The sequence below is a fragment of the Grampus griseus genome, assembly GCF_964374135.1.
Source record: "Grampus griseus genome assembly, chromosome: 6".
Classification (NCBI taxonomy): Eukaryota; Metazoa; Chordata; class Mammalia; order Artiodactyla; family Delphinidae; genus Grampus; species Grampus griseus.
The window spans coordinates 57950608-57976045 of record NC_139000.1 but is presented as its reverse complement, the minus strand read 5'-3'; the positions used below and the strand labels follow the sequence as shown (position 1 = coordinate 57976045).

The following is a 25438-nucleotide window of genomic DNA, read 5'->3' as shown; positions in this document are numbered from 1 at the left end:
TCTCTGCCTAATGGCCTCCTCTATCCATCTGTAAAATAAAACCTGCTATGGCATATTCAGGTGTTCTTTATATAAACATATTAGCCTTCTACTTTATCTTGAGCATCACATTTTAAGAATAATAAGGAATGTGTTTGGCAGATAACGTTGGGACAGAGCCAAGATTATACAGAAAAGTCTTTGGAGGATTTTTGAGTCAATATATTTGGGGGAAAAAGTCAGATTAGACCCATGTGGATTTTTGGTTTTTATAGGCGTAATTCATTTTAAGAAATCCCCCTTCACCCATCTGGAAAAATAAAATGTCCTGAGGGAATATGATGGGTCTTGACCTCTCAATATTATAGACTAGGATCCTTGTCAGGTCAGTTGTTCTATGCTTAGTCTCTGCTTCTTCTCTGCTGATGAAGTGTGAACTTTTGATCATCAGAGGATGCCGCCTAAGAGTGTAATGCACTTTTTCTTTCTAGAGTGATCAGTGTACTGGATGGTCTCATCCTAACTTTTGCTTATTTTAACTGTGTACTAAGAATTCTCTCTGTGCTGAAGGCCAGCAGCTGATGGCACGATCAAGTCCAGGCTGCAAAGGGCTGCCAGCATCACCCTGACTTCTCCTGAGAATCCATCTCTGGGCAGTATTCCCAAGCTAGAGTGAATGAGGTTCCATCTTCTCTCTCTACTTCTTTGGATCCTCAACTGTTCACTAGTCTTTCATATTTTTATAATAGTAACTGTTTACCCACTGTTTTATATTTCTTTTTAATTCCATTATTACTGATTATATTGTCCTTGCTAAAAAAAAAAAAATCATACATTTCATCTAAAGTGAAAGGCCTCCTTACCATCTCCATGACCGATTCCATTCTCCACCAAGAGGTAACAACTATTGGTATCATTTGTGTATCTTTGGAGATCGAGTTCCATGAATCAACAGGTATGCATATAAAAATATTCAATATATAACTGTCTTGTGTGGAATTGTAAAAAATATAAGTGTTATCATGATGTATATATTGCTCTGCAACAGATTCATAAATCTATTTTTTTCTTGGTCAATACATGGATTTGCCTCCTCCTTTTAACTGCCCATAGTATTCTCAGTATTTATGTACTGTAGTTTATTTAACCATTTCCTTAGTTATAATAATTTGCTATTTCAAATAATGCTGCAATGAAAATCATTTTCTAAAACTCTCTGTGCATATGTGTACTATACCTCCGTGAGAGATTTCTAGAAGTGTGTGTCAAAGGATGTGTGCATTTAAAATTTTCACAAACACTGCAAAACTGCCCTCGCAAACAACTACTTAATAGCATGGATATATTCTACTGCATTTCAATGACAGTTTGTCCAAAGATATCTTTTTAGTTTTTATTTTATAATAATATATAAAAGTGAATTAGGCAGATGAATATTTATATCCAAGAAATCTGTATAATTTCTCTGGTCATTCTAAAGAGATGCCAGAGGATGTAATACTAAAACAGTTATACGTCTGTTTTTTGTAGAGAGCCCTAAATATTCTAGAGATGCCCAGTATAGCTGTATATTAAGTTAAATGTTAATTTTTGTCAAAAAAAAGGGAAGAGTTTCAAAACAGCAGTCATATCAGGATCACATCTCAGTTTTATCAGGATAGTCATCTGATTAATCTTATAAGTCTCAGTCATAAAACTCAATCCATTCTATTAGATTCCTTTTTTAATAGTCTTGCAGTTCATAAATGCCATTCTTTTTTCTGAACTATAATATCCAATCAAAGCACGAGCTGATATACGTATGAAATGCTCACCATGATTTGGGGGCCATATTGTACTGTCTTTGCACCCAACTAAATGATCTGTAAAATCTTCTAATTCTGTTGTCTTTCTTTGCCATATCATTGAAGTATCAGTAAAGGGTCAGCATTAAAACTCCACCAGATTAATCAGAAAAGCCAACTTTTAAGCACATACCCAGAATGACTTTAGTACAAAATAGCCCCCTCGTGCCTCTTAATGTTTTCCTTTTGCACATTACTACCGTATCACATCACGGGACATTAAGCATATTTCAACTCCTGGGACTAACTCAATCATGTTTTTAGAAATTGAAAACAAATGTTGTAACTGGATGAATGCTAATAGTGAAGTAATAACAATTTCCTAGTAGGCGTGTTTGTTTAGTGGATTGCCTAGTTTTTCAGCTTGCAAACACTGGAATGTCTATCACTCACTGAAACCTTTTTTTTTTTTTTTAAGGCAAAAGTTTGTCAATAATTTGGTTTACCTTAGTGGAATTACTGTCCTCACCCGAAGGTAACTTAGAAAGTTGGTTTTACTCCAAGGGTAACAGAGACCAACCTAATCCTAGACTCGATTTAAAAGTGCTGTCCTCCTCCCTTCTTGCTGGAATTTTCTGTAACATAATAAGTGTCCCGAATTGTGCTGGCCTCAGCCTGAAACACAGGGTTATGCACTCTTCTTTTTTTCCCAAAGATATGTAGAAAAATCTGTCTTTGTGCTTGGCAACTACTCCGACAGAAGATAGATAAAAATAAGGGTGGTTTATCAGTTTTGCTGTTCTTATCATGTTTCACGTTGAAGGCTGTTGAAATGATGAAAAACAAACAGCACTAAATAGGGTTCCATCATTATCGCCGCCATGAGGAGCTAAGTTTTTCAGGATCAAAGAAAAATGCATTTGCTTTTAGAACTACAATTCTTCATTTTGATAGGTGCACTGCACTCAGATACTGATGGGTGAAAAATAGAGCAAATTGGAGAAGGAAGTAAAATGTGTGCTGCTGCGGGAACTTGGAAATTCAAACAAAAGTAGGCTGGCATTCTTTTAAAAGCTCTGAATGTTCAACGTTCAATTTCTTAAGAAAAATGTGGTGCCTGAGGTTTGTTATTTATGAGCAACTGGAGTAAAACATAAGCACAGGTTGATTCCATCTCATCAAGTTATAAGAATTCCCTTTATCTTTATAAACATGTAGCAAAGGAATACTCCCATGCAGGGGCCTTTGTTCCTGTACATGCTATTGATCCAGAAGAAGACAACATTTTTAAACTTACGTTTTTTAAAAATTTGCAACTCAAGTTGAGCACCTTTGTATTCCCTGGCATGGAAATTGCCAGGAGAAACTGTCAAACGCAATAGAGACAAGGAAGCTGTTGTTCTTCCCCTAAAGGAGAGTACTCTCCTAAAGGAGAGTATCAACTGGCATAAAGATAATAACCAGAAAACAAAAATAAGGTATGGCAGTTGCCAATAAAGTGGTATAAATTGTCATAAGGATCCAAAGAGAAATAAACCAAGGGTAAAGTCTTGGTCGAGGATGCAGCAGGTGAGTTGAGTCTTGAAGGAAGGTAGATATCAACATGTGGACACAATAAGGAGGACAGAGAGCCTGCATAAGCAAAAGCCCAGAGGTGGGAAAGCTTAAAATATGTTTAAATCTTCTGGTTCTGAGGGAAAGGTGTGACTCTTATAGTAAAAGTGTTGTTATTACCTGAGAGCCATGCAGATTTAATGATGGGACCAGTGCCTCATCCAGATGAAACTATTGAACCTCTAAGTTAATGAAAAAACCCACAAGCACTTGGGGTAGAATTGCTACTAAAAGACAAAAAATAAGACTGGCCTATGACTTCTTCAAAATACAAAGGAAGACCGTGGAGCAATATATTTAGAGTTTGAGAAGATAATATTGGAGCCCGGTAATCCTGCACATAGCCAAGTTGCTGGCCCTATGTAAAGGCAAATAAAGAGCTTCTCAGATATACAAGACATCAGAAATAATACTACCCACGCATATTTTATATGAATCATTATTCAAAGACGTAGTCTAGCAAACCAGTACATGTAACAAAATAAAGAACTCAAGAATAGATGAGCCGTGTCATAAAGGTAAACTATGAACGAGTAAAACAGAATTATTTTAAACAATTGCTGTTAATAGAGTTATAGATGTAATAAAAATTTTAAACAGTCCTTAAAATGGGAAATAAGTGTGTAGAACATGCCCTTTTTCCCTCACTGCCTTGCAGCCACCCTGGCTTCCTTTTAATTACTCCAATATACTAAGCTATTTTCCATTCCAGGGTCTCTTCTTGGGATATTCTTTCTCCTCAAAAGCTTTCCCACCCATCTTCACTCAGCAAACCATTCCTTGTCCTTTAGGTATTGTATTAGTTCGCTAGGGCTGCCATGACAAAGTACCACAGACTGAGGGCCTTAAATAATACAACTTTATTTTTTCACAGTTCAGGAGGCCAGAAGTATGAGACTCAGGTGCCATCAGGGTTGGTTTCTGGTGAGACCCCTCTTCTTGGCCTAATTTACCATGGTCGCCTTCTAGCTGTGTCCTCACACGGCCTTTCCTGCATACTTGTGCACAGAGAGAGAGATCTCTGGAGTCTCTTATATTCTTACAAGGTCACCAGCCCTACTGGATTAGGGACCCACCATTATGAGCTCATTTAACCTGAATTACCTCCCTAAAGACCCTCTTTTTGAACAGTCACAGTGGGGGTTAGAGCTTCAACATATGAATTTTGAGGAGACGCAATCCAGTTCCTAACAGCTATCAATTTAAATGACACTTCCTCAAAGGTGCTCTTCCAGGATTCTACACATCACAACAGTTGTTGAGATTTATAATTATATATTGATTCATATAATTATTAATATCAAATTCCCCCACTACACTGCCATCTCCATGAGGCAAGGATCATGTTTTTTCTGTTCACCACTTCCCCGATATCTTAGCACATGATAGGCACTCAGTAAACATTTGTGGGCTAATAGCCTGCAGAATCTTAGGAAAGAGTATAGTATAGCAAATGAGGATGGAAGAACAAAGTAATGAGCATTTCCTGTCTGTCCCTGGGTGGTGGTACGAATAGATGAATTTGGATAGTCTCTGTGCTGGTAATATGTAACCACCAGCTTGGGATGGCAGGGGTTGGAGGTAGGGAATAGTATTGGTCAATTATGTTGGTGTAAGTACTCCCACAGTGGCAGATTCCACGCTACAAATATGACATCACTGAATCCAAAAGCTGGGGAGAGATACTCAGTAGCATACCATTATATAATATTTTCACCTGAAGGGCATAAATGTAAAATAATTAAGAAGCAATGTATTTTGAGTGTTACCTTTATTTTTAATATAATTATTTAAGCAGGATTTCTGAGAATTTAACAACTGACTTTTGCCAGCTCTGGCACACCACTGATGGATAGATGAATAAAATTGTAGAAACTGAATGCATAGAAATTTATAATTTGTTTTTGTGCAGGGCAAAAGGCAAAACCAATGCAAGCTGATCCTTAAATTTTAGACCCGAATGACCCGAATCTGAGCAGAGAAGATGTTGATTATTCTTGGTATATGTTTATTTCTAGAGAAACCTGAGAGCAGTCTGAAATATAGGTCTCCCTTATGCTCAAAGAAAGGGCTGTTACTTTAGGAATCGTTTGTTTTAAGATGATTGCTGAACCATGAAGGACAATGAGAGAAAGGAGGGCAGAACTTTGGGGATATTATCTCCATTTTGGGGGCTGGCAGAAATACGTAAATTAGAGAAAGAGATTCAGATGGAAGAATCCAGAGAAGTCGGAGGATGAACAGCACCGGGGTCAGATAGAAAAAAACATTACAGGGCTTCCCTGCTGGTGCAGTGGTTGAGAGTTCGCCTGCCGATGCAGGGGACACGGGTTCGTGCCCCGGTCCGGGAAGATCCCACGTGCCGCGGAGCAGCTGGGCCCGTGAGCCATGGCCGCTGAGCCTGCGCGTCTGGAGCCTGTGCTCCACAACGGGAGAGGCCACAACAGTGAGAGGCCCGCGTACCGCAAAAAAAAAAAAAAAAGAAAAAAACGTTACATACTGAGGCACAGTCTAAAGAGCTGCCAGTAGATTTCTGAAGATGACATTTAGAGTTGATCTTTGATTTTGGTTTCCAACGTGATAGAAATTCTACACTTTCCTAGAGTCAATGGAACCATTAAGTGAGTCACAGATCTTTTTGGCTAATTTCATATGCAACATGTTTCAGGTTATTTTGTATTTGAGATCATTACAAAATCTCCTGCCTTCCTACCATCAACCCAAAGGGGAGTATCTGATGTTCATCATAATCCCTCAATCAGAGTCATAGAAACCAAGGAAGAAAGGCTTTTCAAGGAACTTTCATTGGGGAGAGTTAAGCACTACTAAAGGAATGTTATAGAGGGATGGGTCACAAGAAAGTTTCCATGTTTGTCAATTGTTGCTTACCCAGATGGCAGAAAGACATGTGAAGTAATGGTGATGCCCTGAAATGGGGTGCTAAAGTTTAGCATCTCAGAACTTGCATTTGAGTCCCTATTTGGCCATTTACCATTAGCTATAGGACTTCAGGGAAGTTCCCGAATGTTGTGAATCATTGAAGGGGAAAAGAAACTGACAAGACATTTGCTGAATACCTCCAGGACGCCGAGCGCTGTGGTGAGAGGGCGTTTCACTGCCATCTCATTTACCTTGAGAATACGTGTGAAAGCAGAAACTTCCTCAAATGTAAAGTATTATTATTGGAAATATGGGGAGGAAAGGAAGAAAAGCTTGAGGGGGTAGATTAAAGCAAGATTTTGAAAGCCTGATCTCAAATGATCCTGTGGTGATTCTATCAAAAATTTCCCGGCATTAACATTTCCTATTTCTTGTTGTCAGCTTTAGAGGTAGAATTTGTAGATGGAGTTTGTACCTACAAAGCGACTGCATCTTTCTTCATGTTTGCAAAACACTCTGTATTTTTAATTCAGCCTTAAAACTTACTAGATAATTAACAAGTGAATTAGCACTATCATGATTTAAGAACAATAGAAAAACGAGAGGTTAAGTGACTGTCTCAGGGACACCCAGCCACTGGTATCTGTAAAAAGTATTTTGAACCTCAGGGTCTTGCTTCAAGCTAAGAGACACGTCTAACATTTAAAACCCCCAAGAACTCTTCATCATAGAAAAGAGGTAACATGTAAGTTCCAGGGACACTTTCTTCCCTCTCTTCCATATGAACAGCAAGATTGGGCTGTTAACAATATTTTGTGTTTGGAGGAGGAAAAAATAAGCTTTGCACAAGTCATAGCCTCTGTTCTTTGTTTCTTTTCTTCCCACAATTCATGAGGTAGACACAGGCACATGTTTGATTTTTTTCCTTCCTCGTTTTTTTTGGAAAAAAAAAAAAGAATTATTATCACCATGTAGAGGTTGAAATTGTTAGGGTCTGGAGTTATCCCTACCAATTTTGCAAGATTCTGTAGTATCTTTTTGCCAGAATACAGAACCATGCATCATCCAGACATTTGGAACGGCCCCCGATGCATATTTGGAGAAAATACTCCTGCCACTGTCTAGATTGGACTTGATTCATAGGGTTCAGTTATATGGCTTACAGTGTGTCTTCCACTAGGTAGAAATGCATGAAATTGTATCTAGATGGAAGTAATGCACAATTAGAAAGACAACACAGAAAAAGGAAAAAGATTTACTTAGTTTTAGAACCCACCAAATGTGGAGGCTGCCTCTGTCTTCCAGGCTAATTCTTACCTAGTTTCTTTATTTGCAGTGTGATGGCTTATCAGGAGACCAAGATGTGGAAACCACTCAAAGCATTTTCCTGTCTCCTTCTTCCCTATCAGACACTTTGTGGAGTCTTCAGGTATTCTCCACATAGTTCTGAACCTTTATCAAATGTAGGATTTCTTCCACTGACTGAGGGATCCTGTTACCAAAGCTGGATAGGATGCTCATTATACAAGGCCTCTCATGCCAATCACTAAGTCATTCACTTCTTCACAAACATCATTGCACACTGACTGCGTGCTTGGTGCAGGGCACAGAAAACAGAAAATGCAGTTCCTGCTCTCAAGATATGCTCATTATTTGCAGACAGTGGCCCTACCAGACTAACTAATAATACGATGTGACTGGGACTGTAGGGTGGTATTTAAGACAACAGGGATCTGGGACAGAGGGTGATTATAATCCTGCTGGGGTATGGGGGAGGGAGAAGGTGGGGAGTGTAAGGGAAAACTTGCCATCTTACAGGTTTCTTTGGTAAAACTAACAAAAGAAAAGGGGACTTCGTGGATCTCAGTGCATCAGGTTTCTAATTGTTTTGTGCTAGGAAATGTGCTATCATCTCTCAGACTCTTTTTCCCGAAGGCTTTTGCATTACACTTCAATGGCATGTCACTTTGTGGTTTAAACCCTGAATGGAGTCTCTGACTAGATACTGACAGTTTTTACATCTGACAAGACAAAAAAGGTAAACAATTTTTAAATAGTGGTTATATCCTATTTCCGCATAAACTAGTATCTGAACCTCAGGGCTCCTATGTGGAGGCTGGGTTTGATCTATGCTGCTCAGTAGTTACATAAAGGTAATATTTGTTACAAAATGCTCACTTACCACCTACAGCCACTTGGCAGTTGAATCAGGTACCCTAGTGCTCATTAAACTCATTTATACGAAGTTTTGGTACATCCCTTGCACTGGTGCTTCACTAGGCCTATGAAAATTTTACATGCAGCTCCCAAAGCCATTCTATTTCTTTTGCTATTTCAGTCTCCTCAGTTCCCCATCCTTTCCCGTCCTTCAAAACTTGGTTCAAATGCCACATCATCCACAAACCAACACACCGTTTTTTTCTTGTGTTATAAATATTTATGTAAAGTATTATCTCCGTTGATAATCTGAGCTCTAGGTAGGATCTAAGTCACCTTTAATGTTGTAACCCCTACGTTACTTAGCAAAATACTTCACTGCTCATTGAATGAAGAGATGGATGTATCAGTGCACAGGTGGACAAATAAATGACGGGGAACACTGGTACGTAGTGAATGAAGGAGGCTGTCTGTTGCTTGGTGTCTAAGGTGCTGATACATAACCTATTCCTGTTGATTACATGTTTCCCAGCCAGGTAAGCATCCATGATCAGAACGAGAAAAACATTTGGATTCAGCCATACGTGACACATAAGTGGACTCACCCAAAAGGGTCTGATAAAATTAGAGACAATAAAAGGCTTACCTTGGATTTAAGAACACAGATGTGTGATTTTGTTAGTATTCTTTCCCACACTCGAGGAAATTCCAATGTTCCAACAACCGGACTCCGTAATCCAGTTCAGTGAATTAGGTTATCTCGTTGGCGGCAGAACTTGTCACTGTGCTTCGTTGACCTCTCACCTCCTCTTCTTTGAATCAGGTCCCACCAACTGGAGAACAACCCAGAAGTCCATATAAGTAATGGAGTTTAAAAAAATGCCTCAGAGCTTCTTCAGTAACAAAGACTGAGGCTTTTATTTTCCCACACAGAATACTTTAATTTCACCTAAAATTTCAAAATACATTCAACTCTGGAAGAAAAAGGAGTAAAAGCGAGAAGCACACCCACACTCTCTAGTGATTGCTTTTTATTAAGAATTTCTTTCCATTGAGAATACACTCCACTATTTTGAGTATGCAGCAACATTTTAATATTTTAATTACACACTTCCCACTAGATTGGTTTTAAAACTTCCTCGCTGAGTTTTAGAGTGTGAAATGTTTCAAGTTGAATGATTTACTAGTTTTCTTTTTTTTTTCCTTTTTTTAATAAATTGAACTAAAATAGACTGAAATAGTTTGTAAAAAGATAAAGCCTAGTTCGATCTTGACCAGCTTTAAAATATCTTTTAATGTAAAAAGCCTAAATGTGTTTTTTTCATAATAATTTCAAACTAATGTCTGCTTTGTGTTACGTGATCAAGGAGCACAGTAGTTATAGATTTAATAATTTTACATTTTGAAACCAATCACCTTTTACTTGTTAATTTGTTCCCTACCCTTTGGTTTAGAATGCCCCCAAATCATCACAGTAGCTATTTGAGTAGAATTAATGGATTTAAAACGTCGTTAATTAAAAGTAATGAGAATAATGTTATGATGTGTTGGTTCCCCAGGAGATTCATTTGGACGTTTATTTTCTCTGTTTTCCTTGTAGCGCGGGAGTTGGCCGGACTGGCTGTTTCATTGTGATAGACGCCATGTTAGAAAGAATAAAGCATGAAAAAACTGTAGACATTTACGGCCATGTAACTTTAATGAGAGCCCAGAGGAATTACATGGTTCAGACAGAAGACCAGTACATCTTTATCCACGATGCACTGTCGGAGGCAGTGACTTGCGGGGATACCGAAGTGCCGGCTAGAAACTTGTATGCCTACATTCAGAAGCTGACACAAAGAGAAACAGGAGAGAATGTCACAGGGATGGAGCTCGAATTTAAGGTATGATATTAGATGTGATGTGGTAATTCAGGAACAGTCATTCTGGAATTGTCCTTCTGAACCTTTCAAATTTGTGAAGTTACAAGATTCACCTGACCTTCTCCCTCAGGTGTCTGACTGTAAAACACTTTCTTCCTCCTTCCCTTTTCTATCCTTTGCTTCCTAATAATACCTAGAGCTCTTTTGTACCCTAATTTAAACTGAGAGCTCGTACTCTCAGAACATAATATTTAAAACTTCCATAGTCTATATGGACTCATTAGGTAGAAGTGAAAAGCAGTACAGTTGGAAGAGTCCTTTGCTTAAAAGCAAACAAAATCTTTGTATCTAATGAGGGAATCTTGGGTACGCTGAAGTCACGCTACAGGCTAAAATTATCTTTGATTTTTTCTTTTTTCCTACAACAGCGTCTAGCCAGTTCTAAAGCTCACACCTCAAGATTCATCAGTGCCAATCTTCCATGTAATAAATTCAAAAATCGCCTTGTTAATATTATGCCATATGAATCCACGAGGGTATGCCTGCAGCCTATCCGAGGAGTAGAAGGATCTGATTACATCAATGCCAGTTTTATTGACGGATACAGGTATACACTCTTGCTCCCCTGACAGTCCAAAGCCTTGATATTTACATGTGCCCTAGTTTCACAGCCAGCATGAATTTCATCTCAATTCAAAGTGTTTTCTTTCTGCAGAGGTCAGCATCCAGTCCCTTGGTATTCGCTTTTTTATTATTTTAGAGAGGACTAAGAAGAAGCAGTCACAGAGTTTTTAATCTGTCCATGTGCACTCTTCTTTCAGAAGTCATTTGGATGTGGAAGGAGTTAATAAAGGCACTGTTTGTACCATATTATATAAATTCAGTAGATTGTGTAAGAGTCATTTCTACAAAATGAAGTTGCACAACTAAGTGTTTCTTAAGTGATTGGTATGACACATGAAATTGAGCTGTTAGCATTGCTCTGAAGTTTAAATAACAATGATAAAGACATACATCATAATATTAACAAAGCAATTTCTTTTGCAAAATCCCCCAAATGTATTAAATGTTCTTATTTGATTACACAATCCTAATGGGAATTTACTGCAATAGCATTAATAATGTTTTCATTTTCTATTACCTGGTTTGATGTTTACATATCAAATGTGAAGCCTTTGCATGTTTTCTGATGACTTCAACATGCTCTTTTCGTTCTCTGTGATTCAGACAACAGAAAGCTTACATCGCTACCCAGGGGCCCTTGGCAGAGACCACCGAGGACTTCTGGCGGATGCTGTGGGAGCACAATTCCACCATCGTTGTGATGCTCACCAAGCTGCGTGAGATGGGCAGAGTGAGTGTCTCCTTATAAGACACTCAGACCACAAGGGAAATGAGGATTTCATTTTAAAAACCCGAGTGCCAGCCTCATTTCTTTGAAACACAGAGTACTCCAGACGTGTTCTGGGCCATTCATTACTGTGTTGAATTTTAACTTGCAAAGCCATATCAAGTTCTTTCATTTGTGTGTTTTGAAGAAAGAACTGGTACTTTTGTTCCAGTGAAACACAATCATAGAGACAAATACGTCTGGCTTGTTTAGACTCTCAATGTGTTCTTACTTCCTTTCGCTCTGGACAAGCTAGAGCTTGGGTGCCATCATTACTCTGTATGAAGGAACTTGACTTTTTTCATCTCTGAAGCAAATTTTTACCTGCGCATCTTCCACTCCCATTAAACTGTTGGAAAGTTACGTAGTTTTTCAAAGGATATAATCTGGTAACCTCAGGTTTACTTTTAAAAAATGATTCTTCTGAAAAATATATAAAATAGCGTTAGAGACACCTAAGGACCTACCACTTAGATTCAATAGATACAAGCATTCTGCCATATGTGCTTGAGATGTTTTCTTTCTCGTCTTTGTATAAACTCAATGGTAGAGATGCATCCAAAACCCAACTTTTTAGAGCCCACAGAGAGAGTGAAAAAATACCAACTAGGAAAGTAACTTGACTTTTCTGATTTAGTTATTGAAGTCATTAAAACTGCGTGGGCTCCAGGTTCTTCAGCTGACGGAGACTGGACTAGGTCAATTCAGAGGTTTCTTTCTGTGTTCACACTTGATGGTTCTCTTCATTCCAAAACACAGTGTTGATCAATGCATGATTAACGTGACTAGCATTATGTCCGAGGACTGATGTAATTAATTGTCTAACTTGTAAGTATGAAGATGCTTACCCTATTGAAGAATTCAGTCAACTGATGTGTATTAAGCACCTACTGTATGCCAAGTACTATGTTTGATAACATGCACAAATATTGAACCACATGATTTCCCTATCCTCAGGGAACCTATGGTTTCAAAGAGAAAATGAGTCATATGCGATTGGAATCACCTTAAATTCTAAAACTGTATTAGTGAAAGAAAGACATTAAATATATAGATACATGATAAACAAAACTTTATTTACACTTTACGTAGCTTGACATTAATCTTTTTTTTTTTTTTTTTAGGAGAAATGTCACCAGTACTGGCCAGCAGAACGATCTGCAAGATACCAGTACTTTGTTGTAGATCCCATGGCTGAGTACAACATGCCCCAATATATACTAAGAGAATTCAAGGTCACAGATGCCAGGGTAAGTTGGCACAGTCTTATGCTCTTAACCATTAACTGAAAAGTAGTCTAAAATGCATCCCTGGGAGAAATATTTTCCAAGTGACCATACTCCCAAAGTGAAAAGAAATCACTCATCCTGGAGGATTTTTTTTTTTTTTTAAACATAAGAGTAACTTCTCCTGTCCTGTAAGGTTTCTCACAAGCCCAGGCTTGGCTCACATTCAAATGTAGCATCTGGCAGCCCAACTTTGGGGACGTGCTTGGTGAGTGTGTGTGCCGGGAAGCATTTATTGATTGGTTGGCTGTGCTTACATTCACCTCCTCAGCTTATTCTCTTTGGAGCTTTTTTGACTTCTTCATTACTTGAGGCTGTAAATATGTTGTTGTTTTGCTAAGCCCTTTAGGTCATGTTGGCTTGGAGGTTAATTTGGTATGATTTTAAAATTGCTGAGCAAATGGCATTCTTTAGAAGAATCTGACAAGCTTTACACATTCTAATTTGATTCCTGGCATGGTTTATTCCTCGGTGTGCTAATGTGTCTGTCCATGAGAGCTGTGCACCCACGACCCTTGTTGGCTAATTTTCATTCTGCATTTCTTATCTAGATTGCTGAGTGCAAGGTTCAGCCCTGATGTAAGATGTTCTATGCATAAACTTTAATATCCTTGCCTTTGGCCACTTTCAAACCATGATTACAAAGACATCTTAGGAGAGAGTGGGGTCAGTCCAAAGCCCTGCTTTGTTTTTGGAACTGTCACAGTGGGTGGGTTGAATAAAACTGTAGGGTAGAGCTATTTACTTGATCCATTGTTTTTGTTGGAAAGCAGCTTTCTCAACCAAGACTCATGTTTAGAGATTGTCTACTAATCCCCAAAGCCTGGCCCTGGCTGTTGACCTAAAGTGAAAGAGAAATTGGTTAGCAGGCTGCTTGGCCCAGGTGACAGACCTGTTAATCCCAGAAAGTCTGAAGTCTTAACTACTCTGAAGGTGACTATACTCAAGACAACAGTTAAGTCCCTAGGTCTCGTTTTGAGTTGCCCAAGCAAGCATGCCTTGGTGACACATTGTTTTAAAAAAAAAAAAGGAAAAAGCATCCCTTTCAGAATCTGAAGCTAGATATGTGAGTGAAAACTCTGAGTGCATTCCAAGCGAACTCACCAACCATTTCTGACGGCAAAGTGTAGGAGCCAGGCCCTGCAAATGGCAGAGACAAGAAACACTGAAGCAGGAACTTGTTCCTATGTTTTGTTTTGAAGCCTCTCTGTGATTGTATAATGTTCTTAGCTGCCATAGCATTTGCTGTTTGTGCTCCTAGTATGTTTCTAATCTCAACTTCCCAGTTTAGAAAGCAAGTTGGCACTTGAGAATACAGTATTGTTAAACAGGTAACCTTTAAGTGGAGTCAGGTGGTCTCTCCTCTAAATCGTAAAGGTCTGTACACATGCTGTTAAAAACAACTATGGTCAGAAATGAAATCCCCAGGAAATCAGAGGAAGACAAATCTGTATTACCTAGCCTCTGGCTTCCCTTCCTGTGCTTTTCAGACCTTTTCTTGAATCAAAAGGAAGTAAATCATGCTTCCATGGTAACCTTCCATAAGTTTGTTATGGGGCCAAGCAGTTACTTTCATATTCCTCAGTATTCTCACAAACTTGATGTGATCTCCCAATTTATTTCTATTCCCAAATGATTCCAGTCAGGAATATGCCCTGTTCGTATGGAAACCACCAGGCTGGTTGATATATGTCCATCTCGAGTTGGGCCATCCCCTCTTCTCCATATAACTGAACGAGAAGGATTGGGTCTTTGTCTACTTAACCAAAATCTTGGGAACTTGCACATCTATATCCAAAATGACTTTAATGTGGAGAGAGTTGTTACAGAAGTGGAAAGGAGGACCAAACTGAAGCCTTAACTAGGAGCAGGGACTCCTCAAATAGAATCAGCCCCTGTAAACTTGGAATTTGGATTCTCTCTCGCTCTGTTGATTGAGGGAAGAAAGTTGATGGTCATAATCGTTATTCCTGCTTCTGTAAACAGAGGGTCCCTTCTGCTTTTGTTGTGCTTCCAAAAACACTGTGCAATTCCAGAAGGAATCAGAAGTCCCTTAGTGTCTTCTTTTGAAACCATTTATACTTCATGAATCAGAGAAATTTTGCCAATCTCTTTAGGAAAGATAGACTGCTCCTGTATCTAGCTTTTGGTTTGTCCGTGTTAAAGCCCCGCACAGACACCTCAGTTCCTGTGGTCAGCCAGGAAGAGTCCTTTTTCAGAAAACAACATTTATCTACTAATAGTCTCTCCTGTCTCCTTGAGGGACACTTCACTTCCTGCTCAACAGCACAGTCACCTGGTACACGCTGTGTATACTGCCTTGGCTAGAAATATACCTCTGAGACGTGTGGGGCATCCAGGTTAAATCCAGCTACCCAATTTGCATCAGATCCTTTCAGTGTCACTACTTGTCATTTGACAATGTTGCAAATAAGCAAACACAGCAAATGTGAAGGTATCATGACAATAGCAAAATCTCTGGTCTGGATGACATGCCTGGATGTTCCTTTCAGTATTAAGAAGTTATTGGATTCTGAAAATTTTGAAATGGAGTGTACATGTTCCACTTCGGTTTTGAAGGCAAACTTTGGGGCTCAGAGCATTTACTAACATGGGAACTAGGTGGCTTTTTATGAAAGCTCAGGTTTTTAATGGGCATTGTGAGAGTAAAGAAATTTGCAATTTAAATATATGTGAATGTAGACAGTGTTGATAGCAGGTAAGATACTAACTGACTAATTTTCTAGTTAAACATGTTTCTAACTTTTTCTTCCCTTTTTTGGAAAAAATCATGCCTGCTGTTGTGGTCTGTGCACTGGCTGAATCCTCCTGGCGTCCTCCTTTGCGGTTGGATACGTGGCTTTCTCTCTAAAGGACGGGCAGTCCCGAACCGTCAGGCAGTTCCAGTTCACTGACTGGCCAGAGCAAGGAGTGCCAAAGTCTGGGGAAGGATTTATTGACTTCATTGGCCAAGTCCATAAAACAAAAGAGCAGTTTGGCCAAGATGGACCCATTTCAGTCCATTGCAGGTGAGAATCAGGAATGATGAGTTTCCATTTGTGCTGAATGCAATAACTTTGAAAGTATGTACTGTTGTCTATTCATTGTTGGTACCAATTTATTGTGAATCTGCATAACTGAAATTTTATTTTTATTTTTCTCAGAAGTGTATTGTAAACCCTAAAGCAAGGACTCATTTCTCTTTCTTTCCACAAAGTGAAAATAATCAGAGGAAGATTTTTATCTTCAAATTTTGCCTCTTGTAACAAAGAACCAAACTGTGTTTTCTTTGCCTGTTTTACCATAACAGGAATTGTTTGTACACCACCGAGTGATAATTTGTTCAGTTTATCATTACTCACTTGTTTTGCTTTCATAGCATTACCCTGATAATTATCTTTCTGTATCTTTCTCCTATGTTTGCCTTCTTGAGAAAACCATAAATAGTTATTAAGCCTTAATAACAATACTAATTCTTTTCAGTCAATAAGTGATTAGAATGGTACCTCAGTTAAAATTGCAATTTGCTTGAAAATTGTTGCTATATCAGAAAATGAAGCACCTTCAAGTTAATTATTTTCAACAGTTTCCACGGCATTTTATAATTCAAGTCATTGAAGCTAACAGAAATAGCAAGTAAACAGTTCAGAAAGGACAATTACCATAAATTTAGTGCTTTTGGAAGTTACTATGCAAAAACCTTCTAGCAAAAGGAATTCACCTAATATGTTTTAGTTTCAGTTTGTAATCTCTTTATGGTCAAAATCTTGAAAGAGTTCATTAAAAATTTTACTTTGCTTCCCCCCCAGAATCCCAAACTATAGTTCTTAGTGACATGGGAGACAGGTCGCAAAACAGGAGAAATATTAGACATGGGCTTCAAAACATCTGAGCTCTAGTCCCACTACTATCATCATGTAGCTCTGTGACAGTAGGGAAATTTCTCTAGACCTCAGTTTTCTCAGCTGATCTCCAAGACCCCTTCTGGGACACACAGTGTGCTATTAAATGAGAAGCAGACCTTGTTTATACACATTTGCTGTGTGTTGAGCTTATCCAAAGTTCTTTGCTCTAGACCACCAAAGAGCATGTAGGAAATGATGCAGGGACTCGATATTCAGACAAAGTGGGTGGTATATACGGGACTTGAATTACCTGGATATCCCCCTTAATTTTCCACATAATTTGCCCAAATCCTAATCCAAATTTTCCAGTATAAGCTATAAAGAAAAGAATATGTTCAACACATTTTTCTTTAACTTCAGGCATTCCCATAAGTATAAATAAGTGTGTGTATGCATGTGTCTCTTTTCATTGCTTTTGTCACAAAATTATTTGTATATACAAAGATTCCTTTGTATACTATGACATGTTATTCATATACCTTAAAGACTTCCAGATATCTTCTCTTATCTGGGGATATTTTAAAAATACCACTCATTTATAGCTTATTAAAAACAGGATAAAGTCAATAAATTTGGAAGTTGTAAGGCCAGTGTCTGTTATTTTCTTGAAAGCACCTAGTAGAAAGCCAGAAACCCTATATTTTTGTTACATTTGAGCGAGCAAAGCAAGGTAAGATAGACTCTGGAGTACCTGGACCATTCAACAAAAAGATCATAAATCACAGTCTCTCAGGATTAAGAGAGACTTTCAAGGTTGAAAGGGACCTTCAAGGTCATCTACTCCAGCTTACCAGAGAGCCTTGACTGCGCCTGGTTATCCTTAGTCACTCCGTAAAACCTGCCTATGGATTTTAAAGCTTCACTTACATTTCTGTTAGGACTCTTTAGAAAACCCAGTTTATAAAGGGACACACTATTTATATATCAACTACATCCCGAAGTAAATGAATCCATCCATTTTCTACAGCCTGTACCCAAGCATTACACGTGCCATTTAATTAGGATCCAAAAATGTAGGGATTTTTCAGATTATTCACTCTTTTCCTCATTACCTAAACCTCCAGATGCTTTCCTACTTCCTAAGAGCACAAAAGCTATGAATTAATTTTCTTCTCTTGCTGCTGTTACAATTCTGGAATCATCTTAAAACATTAAAGAAAACAGAAACTCAAAACCTTGCTAACGTGGTGGAAAGAATCCTGGTGTTTTAGCTACTGAACATCTAAAAATAGTAGATAAGTGTATAGCTCAATGGCTCTTAACCACTGTGTTTTTTTCCTTCTTCTTCTTCTTTTTTGATTTTTTTCCAGTTTAGAGACCCCTTTGATAATCTGTTAAAGTTGTAAGTTTCAGAAACAAAAAAATATATATATATTTACACAATCCATACATATAAGATATTCATAGACCCTTCCAAAGACTAAATGAGGATCCCATGTCAAAAATCCTGTTATATTGATAGAATCTCCTTTCTCATATCAAAACTGATGTCTGAATTTGAATAGTCTATATACCTTCATATTTATTTTTACGTCTAGGTGATGGGACATGTTGCACAGATTCTTAAGTGACTACAAGAAAATCTGAAGGCACCCAGTTTGTCTTACCTTATCTGAATTATTTCAAATGTAGAGAACAAACGTATGGACACCAAGGGGGGAAAGTGGCGGGGGAGGGGGTGGTGGTGGCATGATGATTGGGCAATTGGGATTGACATGTATACACTAATATGTATAAAATAGATAACTAATAAGAACCGGCTGTATAAAAATAAATAAAATTCAAAAAAAATGAATTATTTCATACTTTAAAAATATTAAGCAGGCAAAGTCTAAAATTTCAGGATCTACGTGAAGAGTATAAATCTGTATTTTATTTACCATTCCTTTTATCCATTTATTTTATGTTTCCTGGCCCTTTCCAAAATGACATATAATCCCAGTTGAAAGGTTATTATATTTTATAAGACTTAATCCTAATTACTCCACATTCATTCTCACCTGTTATCATGGCACACTGTCTTAAGAGTAATCATTTCATGAACACAACACCACATTTTCCTGAACATTGCTGTAGTAGAACCCAATGTAATATGGAAGCTGGTGGACATACGTCCACCTCCAAGCAAATGTGGCCGAGACCGTGAGTGTCTCATCCAGTAATGTTGTCTTTGTTATTATGACAGTGCGGGCGTTGGAAGAACTGGAGTCTTCATAACACTAAGCATTGTTTTGGAAAGAATGAGATATGAAGGAGTAGTAGATATCTTCCAGACTGTCAAAATGTTAAGAACGCAACGACCAGCCATGGTGCAGACAGAGGTGAGAAAAATCTCCAGGAGTTTGTTTGTCACATCTCAAGAACCAAATAATACATTTTGTTTGCCAAGATCTCCTAGAGTCCAGAGACTCTCAACACCAGAGGCAAAATGCAGGAAAATACTGCAGGAAAAGCATCCAGTTGTTTAATATTTTTGAACCTCATTTTCCCCCTTTGTAAATGGGAGTGACAGTGTCAATGTCTTAGAGCTGGTTTGGAAGTTATCTAAGATGACGTATTAGATTGAACCATGTTAAATTGTCACTGTTTGGGGCCTATAAAAATGGCAATTTCATATAATTCATTATATATATATATACATTAATGTGATATACATTGCACGAATTTAATATATGTAAAAAGCCCAATGGTAGATAATATACCTGGGAGATAATAGACCCTTGGCCCATTTTATGCCTCCATTCTCCTTCTATATGCCTAGGTATTATCAACTGCTCTATATTTCGTTTCTTAATAATGGTATTTTAAAATATTTGCATCCTGGATATGCACTAGAGAAATTAGCCTTCCATTGTCTACTCCAAGAATTGTTATGAAAATTCTGATATTTTTCAGAATAATAGGAATTCATGACTTAGCCAGTCTGACCTACTGACTTCATTTTAAGGATAATATAAGTGATAGATAGTGTTTCTGTTTCTCAAAAGGCCAACAAATTATACAATTTATATGTATTCCTAAATTCATAACCCACAGTATCTTCCAGACTTTGATTTCAAAATAGTGCAAGCATTTGGCTTGCAATACTCAAAACATTATGTCAGCCTGACAAACTTAATGGGTGTTGGGGGTGACGAGGGAAATTGGACGTTTAGAAAGCCTTAACACTTAGCCAAGCAACTTACTGTGACAAGATAGGAAAGCAAACTCCATTTATTTTGCATTACCATTTTTATTGTAGAAAAATGCACATTTAAGCAAAATAGAGACTATCTACTTTCAGCCCCATTGGCTACTGAAAATAAGTTTCTTTTACGGGGAAAATCCTACTTTTTCTCACCCCTTCTTCATCTGTAAATTATAATTTTTCTATCTTATAATGCCCCCACTTATTCCCATTTGACAGTGTTCTTCCCTGTCTGAAAAAGGACATGTTTCATGCTGTTTTAGTTTAGTGTGGGTCTTTCTAGAACAGGCAACTAACTAGCCATCACAATGAATTAGGCCAAATGGCACAGGTACTTTTTGACATGGGCAGCCAGTCTTGTGATGCCATTTTCAAGGGATGAAAAGCCTAAAAGTTCAGCGCCCTGTGTATTCGGCTTTGTGTGCCTGATGTTCATCACAACGATACCTTTTGGCCGCTTCCCTCACTTATATAAACACATCAGAAACAATGGAGAATAATTCTGATTGCAGGCAACAAGGTCTACTGTCTGATAAGATTTTTTTTTTTTAATTCAAATGTTTTTGGCAACAGCCCAGAAGATAAATGAAACCACATTTTCCTCAGGACAATATGTGTCTGCATAGGCCTCTCTTAAATATGCGAACTGAAAATTACTTACCTCAAATAATTAGATAATTTTAAAAGACGGCTGTGACATATAAGGAGTTCCCATGTTTAGCTGGTGGTAATTGTCTGGTACTATCCTTGGAGAACAGTTCACATATGTCTGGAAGATAATGTTCACAGGAGCTGTTACTACTTTGGAATTAGGAGACTATTTTAGTCGAATTGAGTGGTGAAGTTAATAAGTACCCCATGTGGCTAATGGTTCTTTGCTCAAAACAAAACAATTGGTCATTGGATTGAATTGATTGGCGAAAGCAGTGATTTTGCCCCCATCTAGGTGTAACTTTGTCTTCCAACATCGATTTCCACTTTTCTGTTAAAATGTACTCATGGCCCCTTTTCTTTCTCCCCATGCTTTGTCTCCGGCAGGATCAGTATCAGTTCTGCTATCGAGCCGCGCTAGAGTACCTGGGCAGCTTTGATCACTATGCAACGTAGAAACCCCTGACCCACTTTGGATTTTTACTGCAAGCCCTTCAATATCCATGGAGTCTCTTCTGAGCCATACAGGGCATTTGAGAAGTCCTTCTTAACTTCTAGCTAACAACCACTTAGTGGGACTATCACACACAAAACAAATTTAAAAAAACAAACTCTTCCGGGTGGACCAAGAATTCACAGTTTAATAATCTAACCTGAGAAATAATAAAGAGAGTCCTGACTGATGAGGCATCTGAAGGATTTTATTTACAGATACCTCAAGGATTCAAAATAAAGGGAAGAAGAAATCACAGCAAAGAACCGCCATCTTGTTCAGGATTGCTTGATGGGTGCAAAGAGAAATGGCCTGAGTGCAGCAGTTCAGGGCAAGATCTTTGCTGGCTTCTCATGACAAAATGGACTCTGCTTTGACATCGCCCCTTCCCAGCATACTACTCATGATAACATTTTAGGGGGAAAGGGGGTGGGGAATGTTTAAAAAGAAAGTCTTTGATTTAGTTTTTTAGTATTGTAAAGATACTGCTGACCTGTGCTTCATTTTTAACTGTGTAAACTTTTTTTTTAACAAAATGTATCATTCGATAAAGTGAATTTTAAAAAAGTTACATAACTCTTCATTTTTTATTTCCAAATTGTAGGTTTTTTTAAGCTGTAGAACTGTTATCTGTGATACCTTGCTGTAGAAATATCAAATAATTGGAAAATTTGCACATTTTTGTGCAATACTCTTAATCTACAGTATCGGTCTCGTCTGGTATTACTTTTACACTTCTGTCTGGTTTTCGTTGCTGAGAAAGTACCCATTTTCTTCAAATAATCAAAGAGAACTTTGTTTTGTTCTTTGGAATCAACAGGGAGGCGCAAAGTATAAAGTTGCTGCTAACATATATACATATATATCCATATTTTATAGGGGTGTCTATGTATATATAGTGTGTCCACACAAAAAGATAGATATAGCTATCATTCAGTTCTTCCATGATTTAGTTCTTAAATTTTTTAAGGTAGAGAAGCTATTGTAACACCTTTTTCAATTTGTTATTAACTTTATGACATACTGATATTTCTCAATATCACACAATTTTAATTCTTAAGGGAAATGAGGAATGCACATCAGTGATTGTCAAACCTCACCCCCTTAATTTCCTACCCAATCTCCCCCCACCCCCCTAACCATATTCACAAATACTATTTTGTTAGCCAGGCTTCCAACAAAGTTCAATATTTCTAACACTCTAGTGCAATAAAACATTATTAAATATCTAAGAGGTGTGCATGTGGGAAAGGTCAGTGCATATCCCTTTAGGAGGAGAGAATGTTGTAATATATCAGCTATCAAGATGTTTAAAAAACAGTGTATTCAATTGTATATTGTCTATAGTATGTGCTATGAAATTTGCATTTATGATATGTAACAGGGGCAAAGCCAAACTCATGTTACTCTGTTCAGTCAGAAACATTTTTTGTGGCATACAGCATTCCTGGGAAGTGCTGTACTTTGTTTTCTTTTGGTTTTAGTTTTGCATTTAGAGTGCCTTATAATTGATGCCTATTTTAATAGCATTTCTTTTCAGCTTTTGGTTCATATTTTCATTATTTGTTCGTATGTGTTTCTCTTCCAATTAAAGCATTATCTGTTTACCACATGTACAAAAACTCTTTGAATAATATGCATTCCTAGTTTTCAACCAAGTCGGGGATGTTAGTGATTGTACCAGCCCAAAGCACTTGGATAATCAGGGCCCTTCTTCCTTTCATAATTGTCAACATCAGGAAAAGCTACTTGTTTTATTTGTAATCCCTTCCAACTCTGCTCTGGAACATTCAGTAACTGCACCAAACTTAATTTATTAACAAACATGATTGTCAACTTTGAACATATTTACTATTTCATTAGGATTTTTCTAAAAGCAGAAATTAAAAAATATATATATATGTGTATATATATATCCCCCCCAAATTTTTCAACATAATTTCTATAGGAAGCCATGGACAATGGCATGAGTTTGCCATATCTTACATGATTTTAAAGAACACTCAGAATATCCAAGGAACTCTTATTAAAGAGTTTTGGTAAAATATTTTGGTTTAATGTTAGCTTCATTGATGTTCTGCATGGAAGGAGTTTTGTTTTCTACATTTTCCCATCACTAGCAGAATGAAATCCAAGAGACCAAACACTTGCAAGCATCATATTTGAGCACTTTTGTAAAAAAAAAAAAAAAAGAAAAGAAAGAAAAAGAAAAAAAAAAAACTATAATACTAAAAAAAATAATAATAATAAGTATCTAGAAGGCTACCTCAGAATGAGACTCTCTAACCTACATCAGAACAGGAGAAGAATGTGCACTATGTGGGTCTGTTGTTGTTTTCTTTTAGTTTGTATCTTTTGGAGATTTATCCAAGTGCCAGATTACTCAGTGCTATGATTTTCGTTTAGTGAAACAAAGGGGGTCGGACAGACATTGCATCATGCAGACATGCCATGTTGGACAGGTAGAATCCGATGGTGTACTGCACACCAGAACGATTGGCCAATGAGCAGTTTCTCTCCCTGAAACCAAAACTGCCCATTTGGCAAAGGGAAAGGGGAGAATAATCACAAGAAGAAAATGAACGGGATGCATACCATAGACGAGCGAGGAGGAGAATATTCCAGATATCTTACTGTTCAGGAGCTGTTCTGAGAGCTAACTCCCTTACTGTCATTGATGTGCATTCCACTCTGCTTTTCTGTACAAACATTCTATCTTCTTTTCCCAGGTAAACATCTTTATCTACCATTACCATAAACTTTCAAGTTTCCAATTATTTTCATCATCATAACCAGTACGGTGCTATTATTTACCTATGTACGTGTAGTTATGTATAATTTTGTAATTAGTTACAAAGGTAAAAAAAATCAAAATATATAAAAAGTGATTTGTACAGAACTTTATTTTAGCTCTTTTTTAAAAATGATTTGCATGGTTAGACAATGGCGAGGACAGCCAGGGGAGGGAAGGGCCTCTAGGGAACTTTGCACTTTCTATACCTTTATACTATGCACTGCCCTATTGATTCTACACCCAATAATGTTATTACTTGAACCCATCTGTAAGAAACTGCTTCAGAAATTCGTTTGTGTGTATGTAAATAACCCAATATAGAAAAAGGAAAGGAAAAATTCTGCAGTAATGTACAGATTTTTTTCTTTCCTGGTTTTGTTTTTGTTTTTTGGTTTCTGTTTTGGTTTCACTTTGCTTTAGGCCTTGCTTTTTATTTTTCATTACCTTTTCTTTTTCCTATTTTGGATTTTAGTTTCCTTTGGGCTTATGGGTGCCCTGATACTCCAGCAGAGATCAGAAGGGTACAGATCCATCCTCTCCATCTGTTATGTGGCTTTGCCATCCAAGCTTGGAGTGTCTTTACAAAGATAATAACAGTTGTGTTCTTTGCTCTCGTTTTGGATGCATAGACTGAAAAATTTAAAAAAAAAACCAACTTGTAAAATGGCTTGTTAAAAAAATACAATTACCTCTAATTAGTAGTACGCGTAAATGTTTTACAGAATGAAAGGCGTGCTTTTTATTTTCTTACATCGTTACATTGGTGGCGAAAGAGGTCTGTATGAAAATCAGTTCTTTGCTGACACAAGTTCCATTTGTTACAAATGAATTCTAATAAAAATGTCAGTGTTATGCAGCCCTGGCCTTTGCTTTTGTCCACTCAAGCACTTTGGTTTTGAACTAACTATGTATGTTCCCTCTTCCCCCCTGGTTATCTGGTTAGTTCCTTTATACTAATAGTAATTCTACTTACCAAGAGGCTGCTATCTACAGGTGCCTGCCTTGAGGTGAGCACCTTTCACTGGTAAGCAAACTGAGGCTTAAAGAAATGGTTTGCCCAAGTTCACACAGCAAAGAAAGAAGCCTTGGTATCATTCAAACTAGAGATCATAGGCAATCTTTAATTCTTCATGATGACTACTATATAAGTGCATTAGGATGTATATAAGTATTATCATCTTGAAACAACTGGCATCTCTCAAGTACATAAAAACTCTTTGGGAACATGGCTAAGAAAATACTTGGCTTCGATTGTTTATTCAATCATTCAATATTATAAGTCAGAACTGTTGTAGGCGTTGCGAATGCAACTGTGAACAAATGAGATACTGCTGCTTCTCCTATGGAGATTGCAGCCTAGGGAGAGAGGTTTGCATTAAATACATAATGATAAAATTACACTCTGACAAGTGTTATAAGGGAAAGGAGAGATCCATGAAGTTAGGACTTTCTA

At 37.6% G+C, this 25438-nt stretch overlaps 1 protein-coding gene across 10 annotated transcripts in view; it reads left to right on the top strand.

Annotated features, from left to right (window-relative positions):
* The window catches only part of PTPRD (protein tyrosine phosphatase receptor type D), a gene marked incomplete at its 5' end in the record, with an annotated part of 417042 nt that extends 392297 nt beyond the window's left edge, over positions 1 to 24745 (top strand). For all 10 annotated transcript variants that reach the window (XM_082656696.1, XM_082656688.1, XM_082656692.1 and 7 more), the window contains 7 exons: positions 10015 to 10300; positions 10708 to 10886; positions 11507 to 11633; positions 12794 to 12919; positions 15830 to 15984; positions 19046 to 19181; positions 21086 to 24745. In XM_082656696.1, coding sequence (XP_082512822.1) covers positions 10015 to 10300; positions 10708 to 10886; positions 11507 to 11633; positions 12794 to 12919; positions 15830 to 15984; positions 19046 to 19181; positions 21086 to 21154 — 1078 coding nt within the window. In that variant the 3' untranslated portion in view covers positions 21155 to 24745. The remainder of the gene's footprint in view (positions 1 to 10014; positions 10301 to 10707; positions 10887 to 11506; positions 11634 to 12793; positions 12920 to 15829; positions 15985 to 19045; positions 19182 to 21085) is intronic.
* Between the last annotated feature and the right edge of the window lie 693 nt (positions 24746 to 25438).